This window comes from Rhagoletis pomonella, unplaced genomic scaffold, assembly GCF_013731165.1.
Source record: "Rhagoletis pomonella isolate Grant_MI unplaced genomic scaffold, Rhpom_1.0 Rhpom_scaffold_00002, whole genome shotgun sequence".
In the NCBI taxonomy this organism is placed as follows: Eukaryota; Metazoa; Arthropoda; class Insecta; order Diptera; family Tephritidae; genus Rhagoletis; species Rhagoletis pomonella.
The window spans coordinates 20,863,414-20,875,617 of NW_023458556.1; the positions used below are offsets into that span (position 1 = coordinate 20,863,414).

A 12,204-nucleotide genomic window follows, 5' to 3' on the forward strand; every position below is an offset into this window, starting at 1 on the left:
ATTCCTTTATACAAGAATGGGAAACATTTTAAATTTTTATTTATACAGGTCATTTTAAAGGTAAAAAGAATTTTTTAACCAACGAGATTTTTTCAGAATTTTCTATTTAAAAAAGAAAAATAGATTTTGCCACAGAAATAGTTAATTTTCCACACTGTGCGCCAGAAACCTGAGCATAGATCACAATAAATTCAGGGACGAAAACGATCAGGAAACAGTGGAGTACGTTCCTAGCAGATGCACAGCTTTAATGAGAAACTAGAATCCCAAACTAGTAGAAACATTTCATTTCACATCTTTTGCAAAATCGCTGGTTAGTTTTAACATGTTCCTTCGGGTTTAGCGTCTACTTGGAGGTTACACCTTTTGGAGCCATTTAATCTAACTTTGATTCCCAAAGAATAAGTGAAAGCTCTACCCACTGACTAACTGTATTATGTCAAAACCAGGACCGAAACTCCATGCAGTATTTCCGAAAGCGAGGTAAGGTTACATATATTGTACTTAGGCATGGTGACCCTTTGTGTTATAGCTTGCTCTTACAGTTTTATCCGACGGTATATCTAGCAATAGAACCAGTTTATCCAAGGCTGGGCCATGCCAGAGGAAATGCTCGACATTCATGATTTTCTCGTCGTACCAACAACAGCGGCAGTAGTCATTCGTCTGAAATAATATTCTACTGGCGTGTATCGCCAAGTTTCAGGAGAAAAAAGGGCATGCATTTCGCATTATCCAGCCCGGACCAGATATGTCGAGCTGCTCTACAATTAAGCTCTGAGGCACTTCGTCTACTTTATAGTTACCCGATATGTTTTTTTGCGACATGTATATTTTGTTGCCAGTTCATTTGAGTGTCTTTCCGGACGGCTCAAAGTTGTAATGCCGTAAATTTGCTGAGACATCTATTCAAGGACTGAATTTGAGGCTATCTTTCCGCCTGCCACACCACACCATCATTTTCTTGACGGAAAGGGACGTGAAGGGAAATGACTATCTTTTCAGACTGCCAAGCGGCAATTCAAGCACTCTTCTCTTCCTCAATTGGGTTGCAACTAGTAAAATAACAACTATAGGGGAGAATTTGGGTTCAATTTCATATCAATTAAAACCTACTCGAACATGCGCCAGAGGTCAAAGTCAGGAATATATACGAGATCGAGGCGACTAATAAGCCAGCGTGGTGCTACTCTGTACCAAATTGTGTCACTAGGAGAAATAAAAAGCAAAATTTCCGAAATTCGCCACTTGAAAGTTGAATAGAGATGTTGTTACGGATGATGGTAAAGGACAACCAGGCTGTTAGAGAATAAGTATGTATGGTACACATAGAACCAAGGCTTAGGGTTGAATAAAGATAATATCTGCAAATTCACAGCTGTCTACAAAGAACGCTGACCAATTGGTACATATGTATACTTGAATATAAATAGTTGCTTTAACTACAGAATATTAGTTTTTATTTTACTCTTCCAAAGGCTGTTTTTTGCTCTGAGTGTACGTAATTGCACAATTGGTTATTAAGAGGTTAATTGCGTATAGCTGCTGGATTGATTAGCCACACTTACACCTTGTAATCCATGCAATTTAATATTTAAATCGTTTTAAAAGCAGTTACTTTGACAAGTTGACATTGCACAAATGTATATGTAAATTGAAAAACGATCGCTGATATTCATAAGCATTTGCCAGTAAGCGCGACTAAACATATTGGCGCACCTATGTATATTTTATGTACCAACAAACATACGCACGTAAATACAAATATATGTACATTCAATTGCAAATTGAATGCCTGCAATCACAAAGATTATTTGCTTAATTAAATGAACTCATTAAATAAGTGTGGCATATGCACACGATGACAAATGTGTAGTTAATAAATCACGATTAAATGGAATTGGAACAAAAACAAAGTAGAAAAAATATAAAATTAATAAAGAAAAAACCCAATGATAAAAAAATATTTTGCGAAAATTAAACGCATTCATTAAGAACAAATAAAATCGTATATGCATATCACACTTAAATACTCGCTTACATACGTACATACTGCGTATAATGAGCTACTCGTTAAGCTACTATGCAGTGGCACAAACGCCTGCACACACATGTCCGATACATTAGGATGCGCTGCGATAAAAAAAAAAACTATTATTTTCCCAAGTAAATCATACAATTTGGACTTTTTCAAGGCTCCTACCATAATATTACATCTCATTTTTGTGCGCTAAGCGACCCAGGTTGCATTGAGAACATCTGTAAAAAATTTTTTTTTTGCACAAAATCTTTGACTTTAACTTTAAGTAAGCGCCATTTGATTTTAAATGAATATACACTTAAGAGATCTGCGCAAAAAACCGATTAAAAATCTGTCAAAGTGTTCGAAATAATGGCATTCTTGATGCAGTTTTCGGCATCTCTTAAATGTAGTCAACAATATTTAAATCGATTTTAGTGCTCTAGGATACATCAGTTTAGGCCCCGAACGTGAACCGAATGAAACATTTTGTCGGTTCGGTTAAGCGCTACGAACCGTTTTTGCAATTTTGCTTTGGTTCGTTAAAACGGTTTTTTTTTCCTTGCTCCGGGGTGTAGGTTCTGTTCGGCGGTTCGGGAATTTAAAAAAAACTATGTATATTTGTGTTGTTTTTATACACTAACAGTGTACGGCAATATACTAAAAAATTGTCAGTTAGTAAACAAACATTGTATTACCATATTTAAGAAAAGAAAAAATAAAAAGGTGGAGAATTATTTTATTTAAAAAAGTAGTCGAAACTAAGAAGCTTGGAGTTCATGTCGCCACGAACCGAGCACTGCATCCCGACGGTGCGAGCGAGTGGATACATCACTCATATCTCATTCAAGGGCCACTGAAAAGGACCAAGGAAAAGTTATCGGATGTGTATTCAGCGAAGTAATCTCCATCTAATCCATAATTTAGGCTTTCGGATCTCAGTATTGTTTTCCAGCAGAGGTAGCCGCTAGAAAGAAAGCAGCGAACTGGATGCTTCCAAATATTATACCATTTATGGATATTAAGATATATTTTGATGGCCATTTGGCAATAAGGGCCGATATAACACCATGATACGTTTGATGATTGAATCATATGAAATACTATCAAGGTTAGTTGGATTCCAGGCGACAACAATGTATATGTAGTGGCGGATTTGAATATTTGTCACCCCTAGGCAAGCAAAATATTTTGAGGTAAAAGTACCAGTTTTGGAACCATTAGCAGTAAATAGAAATGTTCAAATTTGTGTTATTTACTATACTTTTATTACAATTTAAGATGAAAAAGTTGTATTTCCCTTGAGTAAAGGTTTTCAATTTTTAAAGAAAGCCATCATCAACAAAGTTTTCTCACTTGATAAGTTATAATCTCAAAAACACTAAATTTGTGTTTTTAAACATTATCATTTAAATAATATCAAAAATACCCAACAGTGTTGTCCTTTTTTCTCATTGCATAATTGAATCTCAAATTTATGTCTTCAAATGTACAAACACAAATTCTACTGCAGCTAAGGGCCGCCTCTAAATTTTGCCGCCCTAAGCACCTGCCTATGTTGCCTTTACGGTAAATCCGCCACTGTGTATATGTATATCGCAAGGTAACTGCATGAAAGAAAAACCCTTTGAGAAGCAAATTTTGAGGTTTCCACTGTCTGCATGCTTACTTCTGAACAGGTTAGCTCAGCAAACGCTGACCTTGGACTTCAACGTGAGGGGTCCCTCCTTAAACGACGGCTGTCAAGGACGCTGTTCAAATTTAACAATTAACGTCTGTGTTACTGATGAGATTTCTTGCCGTCATTGTCCGATCGGAATTTATGCGGTAAGGCTCAACAGCCACTCAAGCTCAAAGTATGGAGGGTGGAATCACCTCAATATCTGCTACTCAGCTGCTCAGGTTTTGCGAGATTAAGTTTCTCATTCCCGAATATAGATTAGCCGCTTATGGATTTTTATTGCTCAAACGGGTCGTTTTTCCACCGTAAGTCCTTAGAAGTCAAGGCGTTTCCACGACAACCGAATTACGTTGTTCGCTCTCCCAGTTACGAACGGCGAATTCCCCTGTTTACACGATCCATTCGTAATTCGCTTGGCATCTATGTTTCTTGTTCTTTGTTTTGTTTATTGTTCAATTGTTTTAATAAATCTAACGTTTTTTTCGATATTTGTGATGATGGGAATGTGTGTGGTCTATGTGTTTTGACAAATGGTTTCGTTAAATTTCTCATGATAATTGAATCTGAATTACCCACAAATTGCGAATGGAAGAGCGAATCACTTGTCGTGGAAACATCATTTTACCATTCCCTGATATTCTCGGACAGCTAATTTGCTAGTGTAAACGTATGTGCACTACTTATAACTTGAAAAATGTTTTATGATAGAATTTTTTTTTCTAAAAAAAACTTTATGAATGACGCTGATTAAGCCGAAATATTTTGGTGGAAGATAAACAATTTATATAATTTTTATAACTCGCTTGGGTATTTAGAAAATATTTTACATTGTATGGAACGTGGCGCAGCCTAATCCAAGTACATACATACATGCATATGTAAAAAAAGCAAAATGTTTGCAATCTGAAAGAGCAGCGAATTGCTGACTAATAGCAAAATTCAAATTTAAAGTATAAAATTTAAAGCTTAAAAGCTTTAAATTTAGAGCGCCTACATTTTATTTAGCCTCCCACATGCATGCTTTCGTGTTGTGTGTGTGCATGCTGATTAATCAAGTTTATAAATTATTGAAGTCATATTTATGAAATCGATTTTTTCGCTCCAATTCAATTAATTTTTTTTTTAATTACTCTCGACGGTTAATACTTTGCGCTCTCCGTACTTAATCAATTATGTATGCATGCATTGTACTATGTATGTACTATATGAGCATGAGTGTGTTCTGTTGTTGTTGTTGATTTTGTTGCCTTTGCGTTTTCTTATGAGCTTTGCATTATTTATTTATAGTTTGCATAAATATGGCTTAATGTTTTGTTTATATATTCCTTTTTTTGTTATTATTGTTTTTTGTTTGTTTATGTGTGTGTGTGTTGGTTGTTTTTCTTTTTCTACGTACTCTTGTATTTATAGCATAATACCGAAGAATGTCAAAAATTTGAGTAAACTGTACAATTTATACAAGAAACGATATCTATCCAAATGTATGAAATTAAAATCCGCTCTGACATATTCCGTTTCCGGTTCGATTCAACTGCATTTACGCGCTCGCCGCTGGAAGCGTTTCATGCGCAACGACCATTCGTCCTTCCATTCGAGCACCACCGAACTGGGGCCGATGGCTAGATAGCCGGGTGCGGCTTCCGCATCACGTCCAAGTATGAGATATGATCTAGAAGAGGAAGTGACGAAATTAAGCAAAAAGAGTGAGTGAAAGTGAGCTTTAAAAATAGATAAAATTAATTGAATCATCTGCAAAAGAAACGGTTTTTTTATTAACAATCAGGCTTCGGAAGCATTTATAAAGTCTTCTTTATTTTTTATGAATTTGGGTGTATGTCTACTGCTTTCAGTGATAACTCTAAGGGAGAATTGTTGATTATTTTTTGGGCTAATTAAACTTACAGTAAGTATAGAAATACTGACCTAACGATTATTCTTACTTCAAATGCGTGATGCATTAGAAATCCCTACAAAATTTGGGATACGCATTGTAGATTGAGGAGCTTTCTGGAATGTAGAGAACCCATACACGAAACCTAATGGGGAGCTTTGGTATACAGATTAATCTATACTTGAAAATAGTAATGTAATGGAATGGAATGGAATTGTGGGTGGCCGGAAAAAACCAAAAACAAATTTTTCCAAGCACTCAAGCAGTATTGCCCATTCTACTTGAAGCCAAGAAACAGGATTTAGAGGAAAAGGATATGTAGGTGAGAGTCGGAATTCATTACTCCTCTACAAACTTACCAGGCTCCTTTATGGATTTTACCCATTTGTTGAGGGAAAAAGAATGTACGTCGTCCATTCTCAGTACATCCGACCTAAAAATGTACCATCTGAGTCTGGAGAAGGCCGGAAAGCGGCAGAGAAAATGTTCTGTACTATCCTCGTCCTCCGAAGTTCGGCAATTCATCAGCCAGTTCGTAACCTTTAACACCCTAAATAGTGTCCTGGCACCCACACAAGTTCAAGCTCATTCCATCTTGTAACGGAGTTCAGCCTCAACTTACATTCCTGGACTAACTTTGAAGAGGTTCGAGCGGTTGCCAAGGCCTTTAGAGCAGCTTGGCTGTCACTGCAGATCCTGATTTTATGTCCGCGCCACTTTTCGCCAGTTATCCAGTCTGCCACTTTCAGTATTGCAAAGACTTCCGATTGAAAGACCGTTGTTATTGCACCCAAAGCGGTAAAGCATCTGAAGTCTCAGTCCAGATGCCATCCAACTCCAGTCTTTGAGCCGTCAGTATAGAAAGTTTTCATCGAGCTTCCCAAAAATGGTCTGGATCTCTCCATTGTTCCCTTGTAGGGAATCTAACGACGTCCTTTCTACCAAAGGAGACTCTAGGTATCAGTTTGTCATTTGGTGCCAAAAACAAAGGATATTGCTCTGACAACCTTCCGAACAACTCTCTGTGCCCAGAGCTCCGATCGTGGTGCCCCAGACCAAAAGAGTGCAGTCGACTCATCGTGAAAATGGTAAAACTGCGGCTGACATATTTGTGCGGAACTCTAAATAATCTATACCAATGGGTAGCTATCCCACCACATTTAAAGCGGAGATTAATTCAATAGAAACTTGCGGCAGAGAATGCTTTAGAAGAGCCACATACTCAAAATAGGTATATCTGAATTATGTCGGACAGTCAATTAGGCCTTTTGGTACCGAAGTCCCGCAAAATCAATTTTCAGCAAGTACTTATATGACCGCTTCAATGTCCCAAATGCTATTGGAACCAAGAATATAGTAGTAATGTAGGTAATGGTAAAAGGTATTTCATGGCCAGGAATCCTATTGTGACCAAAGCACACGCATATAGGGGATAAAAAATATGCAACTACGTAGAAAGAGGCACTTCATGTCCAGTGCGGAGACAAGCCCAATCTTCCCTTTAAAATAAGCTTCAAAGAAACTTCTTAATTTAGGCAGAGAAGAGCTCCAAACTCCCATTGGTTGCTATACGGGGCACTGCTCAGTTCGCTGTCACCTCAGTAAAATTAATCTTTCAGAAACAAACGTCTGTCGCATTTATGATCTGGACGAAGAAATGTCAGAATAGAGTATTTGTGAATGTGACGCTGCTGCTAGGCGCAGACTGTCTCCGTTAGGTGGCGCTTCACTTAATTCATCCGAAATTTTAAAAGCCTTCTTATACAGGCCCACGCACAATCAATCACTTTAGAGGTCGCGGTGCACATGGCGGGGGATATTGTCCGGAAGATTTTTTATGCTGAAAATGATGTATATTTTTTCACCGTTGGGGAGTATTTTTAGGATGATTTTGTCCAGGAAGTTATTGGTGGGAAATTTTTGTCGGGTGATTTTAGGCCGGAGGATTAAGTCCTTGAGCCATTCATTTACTACGAACTACTTCTCCTCCACATCAATTTGGAAAATATTTTTAAAAGTGGTTGCCACAAGTTAAAAGGTCTATTGAAATCAAATCAGTTATTTTAGTGAAATATGCGATATGAATATATTGCTATATATGGACACATGTTTACATACGTACATATGTACATTTATGTATATACATATATGTATGTGTAAAAGCGCCAATCAATCTAACTAAAATAAATTTCCTACTTACTTGTTCAACTTTATTTTGGGACACTGGCATTCGAGACTCTTACGCGGCACTAGCCACATCATATGCCCTCTGCCCAGCAGCGAACTCGTCGTACCCTGCAAAGGGTTCCGCTTGAAAATCGTTTGTATATTTATTTCGTATTTGAAAATTTCATTTTGTCGTTCAATCGAAAATTTCTCCGTATTGATATCCTGTGAGGCGCGGTCATGCCCAATGACTTTTGCCAAAAGGGCTGCAATGACGAAAAAGAAGAGAGAAAAAAGAAGAAAAAGAGAAGAAAAAAAAATAAATTAAAATAGAAGCGTCAGCATAAATACAATTAAAATTGTAATAGCCCGCGGGCATGAATGCGTGCATGCATGAAATTCATTAGAAAATTACAAAAACAATAGCAAATATCGATATATGTATGCATATGTATGTATGTATGGCTATCATGCGCTCAGGTTACTCATACGTACCGTAATCCTCCATGCAGAATTTATTCAAATTGAGTTTTTTCGGGCTGGCCTTACATTTGCCACAATCTGTTGAATATTAAATAAAAGTTAATTAAATTTCAAACTCCAATGCACTGTGTCGGACAGTTCAATGAACACAAACACAAACACACACACACGCACACACTCAAATTAAACGAAATTAACTAGTTTGTCGCGTTGGGGCATTTGGTAAATTTCATTAAAGTGAAATGCACTCTAAGCACTAAATTTGCAATGAAAATTTGATTACGAGTGTAAATTACATTTCGGCGCAATTATGCTTTTGTGAATGTGTGTGTGTATGGGTGTTGCGTATCTTTGGTGCGGTCGAAAATAACACACAAAAAGGAGGCAAACCTCAAAGTGACACAAAAAAGGGTGGAAGTGGCCGTTATGTGGTAGTTATTGTAATGAAATGAAAACGCAGCAACTGCAAAAATGTCGCTCGAAAACTTTATTCGTATTTTGACCATTTTCATTTCTCCCTCTGCCGCTTACAGTGCAGTTATTCGGCAGCTCTGCGGTTATTGCTTGCTGACCGACCTTTTAATCAACACTCCATTTCATCCCCTTTTTTCACTGCCACTTACAATTATTTTAATGTAATTTTGCAAATTAGTTATTTCTTTTTTCTTCACACTCACATTTTTTCATTTCATCATCGGCTCCGCCTGATTCGCGATACTCGCTAACTGCACTCTCCGCTTGTATCATATTCGCTTTGGTCGGTAATTCTATTGCGGGAAAATTTATTTCATGTCATAATTGAAATTTAATAATTTTTCCTTACTCATTATTGTTGTTTTTTTTTTACTTACTTATACAGGGCGCCACATGGGATCTGGTCTGTTGATAGCCGCGCGCACATCGGTTACAAGTCAGTCCAGTTACGCCCTCTTTGCATGGGCATTGTCCGCTTAGATGATTGCAGGTTTTGCCTGTGGAGCCTACAGGGTGACAATCGCAGCCTGGAGAATGGAGAAAGGAAAAGATTTTTTTTTGTGAGTTGAGTTTTCTCTAACGCCAGGATTTTTTTCTACTTCTTCAGGAAAGGCAATGTTCTGAATTTTAATTTCGACCATATTTCTCGAATTCAATTCGATTGGTTTTAATGATTTTGATAAATCAAATGTATTTGCGAATTAAATCCTTTACTACTGTGGAAGTTCATTGAAGTAATTTCGCAAGATTGCCAAAATATAGATCAGAAATAAAAACCTATGTTGCTTAGATTAAATAATCACTTAAGAAGTTCTGCAGATCACTTTTGTATAGCGGCCATAAACAAAATTCTTCTTCCCCTTATTCAACAAGTGAAACTAATTTAAAATCAATTAAGCTCTTATTTTTACACTTTTATGCACTTTTGTTGCTCACACTCCCTTCATCTCTTCGTTTCCACCACAACTTTAGATGGAGATTAACGTACTACTGACGAGCGAGTAGATTATTGTGGGCCAACAATATCAGCCAGCAAACAAAAGCGAAAGCGAAAATTAAAATGAAAAGAGGCCAAATCGATGCACAAAAGGTAATCGAATACAAAGTGCAAAGAACGAGAACTCAATTTCAGATTACAATAAGTACAAAAAAGGCCGCAGAGATAACAAGGGAATAGGAGCGGCGCACAGTGTTCCATTTTGGAAAAAAGTGGGCAAAATCAAATATCTCGCGAAGCAGAAGAGATAGTGAAAAACTTTAATGTTATTTTAAAGCTTTTGAGATGGAGAAACTAGTAAAAATAATCTCGTTGGATTAAATAATTGCCTTGACCTTTAAAAGGACCTCCAAACACATATAAGGTTTTAATTTTTTTTTTACCTGAAACCAGTATGCAATGAACATTTTACAATTTTCAAAAACTGAGTTTTACTTTTATTGTGTCAAGGAGTACCTTCCTAATTGAATAAAAAATTATCATCACCTAAAACCGATCTTCGAAAGTAATTTTTTTTTAATTTTTTTTTTGTTTTCGACCTAAAAAAAATTAAACGGCGTTTTTTAGTCTTGCGACCATTGAAACATTTGTACACACATATTCTAAAAAGTTCACTGCATACTGGTTTTTATTTCAAAAACAAGGATAAAACTTTAATAGCTTATATATAAGACAGTAATTTTAAGGATCAGGTTAATTTTTATAATTAACGGTACTTTTTTCCCGAATTTTCCATTCCAAAATCTTTAAAATACCGTTACATTTATTCTCTATATCATCCCGTTCCCGATATATTTGAGTTTGTCCTTTTTTCCAACATAGAACACTGTACAGTGGCACGCTTAAGCATCTAAGTCCAAAAAGAGCTATGGATGTTAAATAAAGCTACAGAGAAACAAACAGAATAAAAAAAAAATTATTTAAAACTGGAATAAAATTGTATGCAATATCGTTGTTTTTTTTTTGGGGAAAATTTTTGTTATAAACTTCTTCTGTGTTTACCAGTATTCCAGAATTTAAAGTGATACAATTTTAGCTGCCAGTTTCACCAGAAAATTAAGTTAAAGGTTATTTTTTTCGCATCTGTCAGTTTTCATATTAACTTCAATTAAAAATATAATAATTTTTCATTTGAATTGCTTTAGTGCAACTGGCTATAAAAAAGTAATCAAATCTTACTCTTTAGATTACTAAATTGTACTTTTCGCCATTTATTAATGAGTATTCAAAACTCTGTTGTGTGAATAATCCATTGTGGATGGAATAACTAAGTGAATATATTATTTAAATATTATGAGCAAATAGGGAGATATTTATGAAGTAACCAGTCATGACTAGCAAAACATTATTGCAACTATTTGACCCCTAATTAAATTAATATAGTAGTCAAAAAGTATTGCATTACTTAACTCTTCTGAGCAGGCACTGTATTTGGGCACTGAAAAATATTAGTATTTGGTGCACACACATTTTCCTAAGTATTTGGGCGAGCTTTTCATTAAATTTTTGGTGAGTGCCTTTGATTTTTTAACATAAATGGACAACACTTTAATATTTTTGACAAAAATATTTGCCTCGGAAAATTGTGCAGATTCAGCAGCCTAATTTCTTTAAAATTGTTTTTATCACTAAAGAGATATCTCTTAAAGATATATCTATTAAAGCTACAAAACCTTAATATTAATTATTTAAAATTCATAGCAGCAGTAGGGAGGAATAGATTTGTATGGGATTTCGTTAGCGTATTAATATATGTGACCTGGTCTACGGAAAGGGGCTTAGGTGTCAAAAAAATCAATTTTCACTTTTTGGTTGATTCGGACGGAAGATGAGATGATTTTCACTTTTAACAGCTTTTTCACAGAAAACTTTTTTCGCACGTAAGCTCCCTTTTCGTAGACCAGGTCACATATAGATTCCTGCGGTACGACCGAGCCAACTGACTCGTTGTATTTTATTCCGCTGAATTATGCCTATAACGTTGTAACGTAAATATTCAGAAAATGTTTTACAAGCTACAGTATATGATGAAGTTTAAGCGGTAACTTCATTTCACTTTCACGGATTTAAGGAACTGCTCAAAACCATCAATTATATTCTCTCAGCTTAAGTAATGGCAAAGAAATGAGCGTTAAAGTAAAGGACTACCGGAAAGGAGTACCGGATACTATCCGTGATACCCTAATTTTGTTTATGTATAAATCATTTGTAGGGGCCGGCAAAGTTTTGATCTAAACTCAACTGCGTTTTGGGGTAGCCAAACAGTTTAGGAAATCGCAATTTTTCAAATTTCACGGCTTTGAACTTACAATTCCGTAAAATATGCCCGATGCTTTGGAGTACTTATGTTTTTAAGACAGCAAAGACATTAGTATATAGCAGGGTTCAACAATATAATCCGCCATATTTTATATCTAATATGAATGTCGTGCCTAAATGAAGGAAGAGTAAGCATACAATACCAATTTTCCTCGAAACCGTAGCACGTTTAC

General features: G+C 36.0%; 1 protein-coding gene across 1 annotated transcript in view; it reads right to left on the bottom strand.

Moving 5' to 3' along the window:
• Positions 1–2,790: 2,790 nt before the first annotated feature.
• The window catches only part of LOC118733265 (netrin-B), a 362,526-nt gene continuing 353,112 nt past the window's right edge, over positions 2,791–12,204 (bottom strand). Inside the window, exons 3-7 of the mRNA XM_036462598.1 lie at positions 9,093–9,242; positions 8,919–9,008; positions 8,254–8,319; positions 7,793–8,024; positions 2,791–5,370 (exon numbers count right to left, since the gene is read on the bottom strand). Of these exons, the coding sequence (XP_036318491.1) occupies positions 5,229–5,370; positions 7,793–8,024; positions 8,254–8,319; positions 8,919–9,008; positions 9,093–9,242 (680 nt within the window). The 3' untranslated portion in view covers positions 2,791–5,228. The remainder of the gene's footprint in view (positions 5,371–7,792; positions 8,025–8,253; positions 8,320–8,918; positions 9,009–9,092; positions 9,243–12,204) is intronic.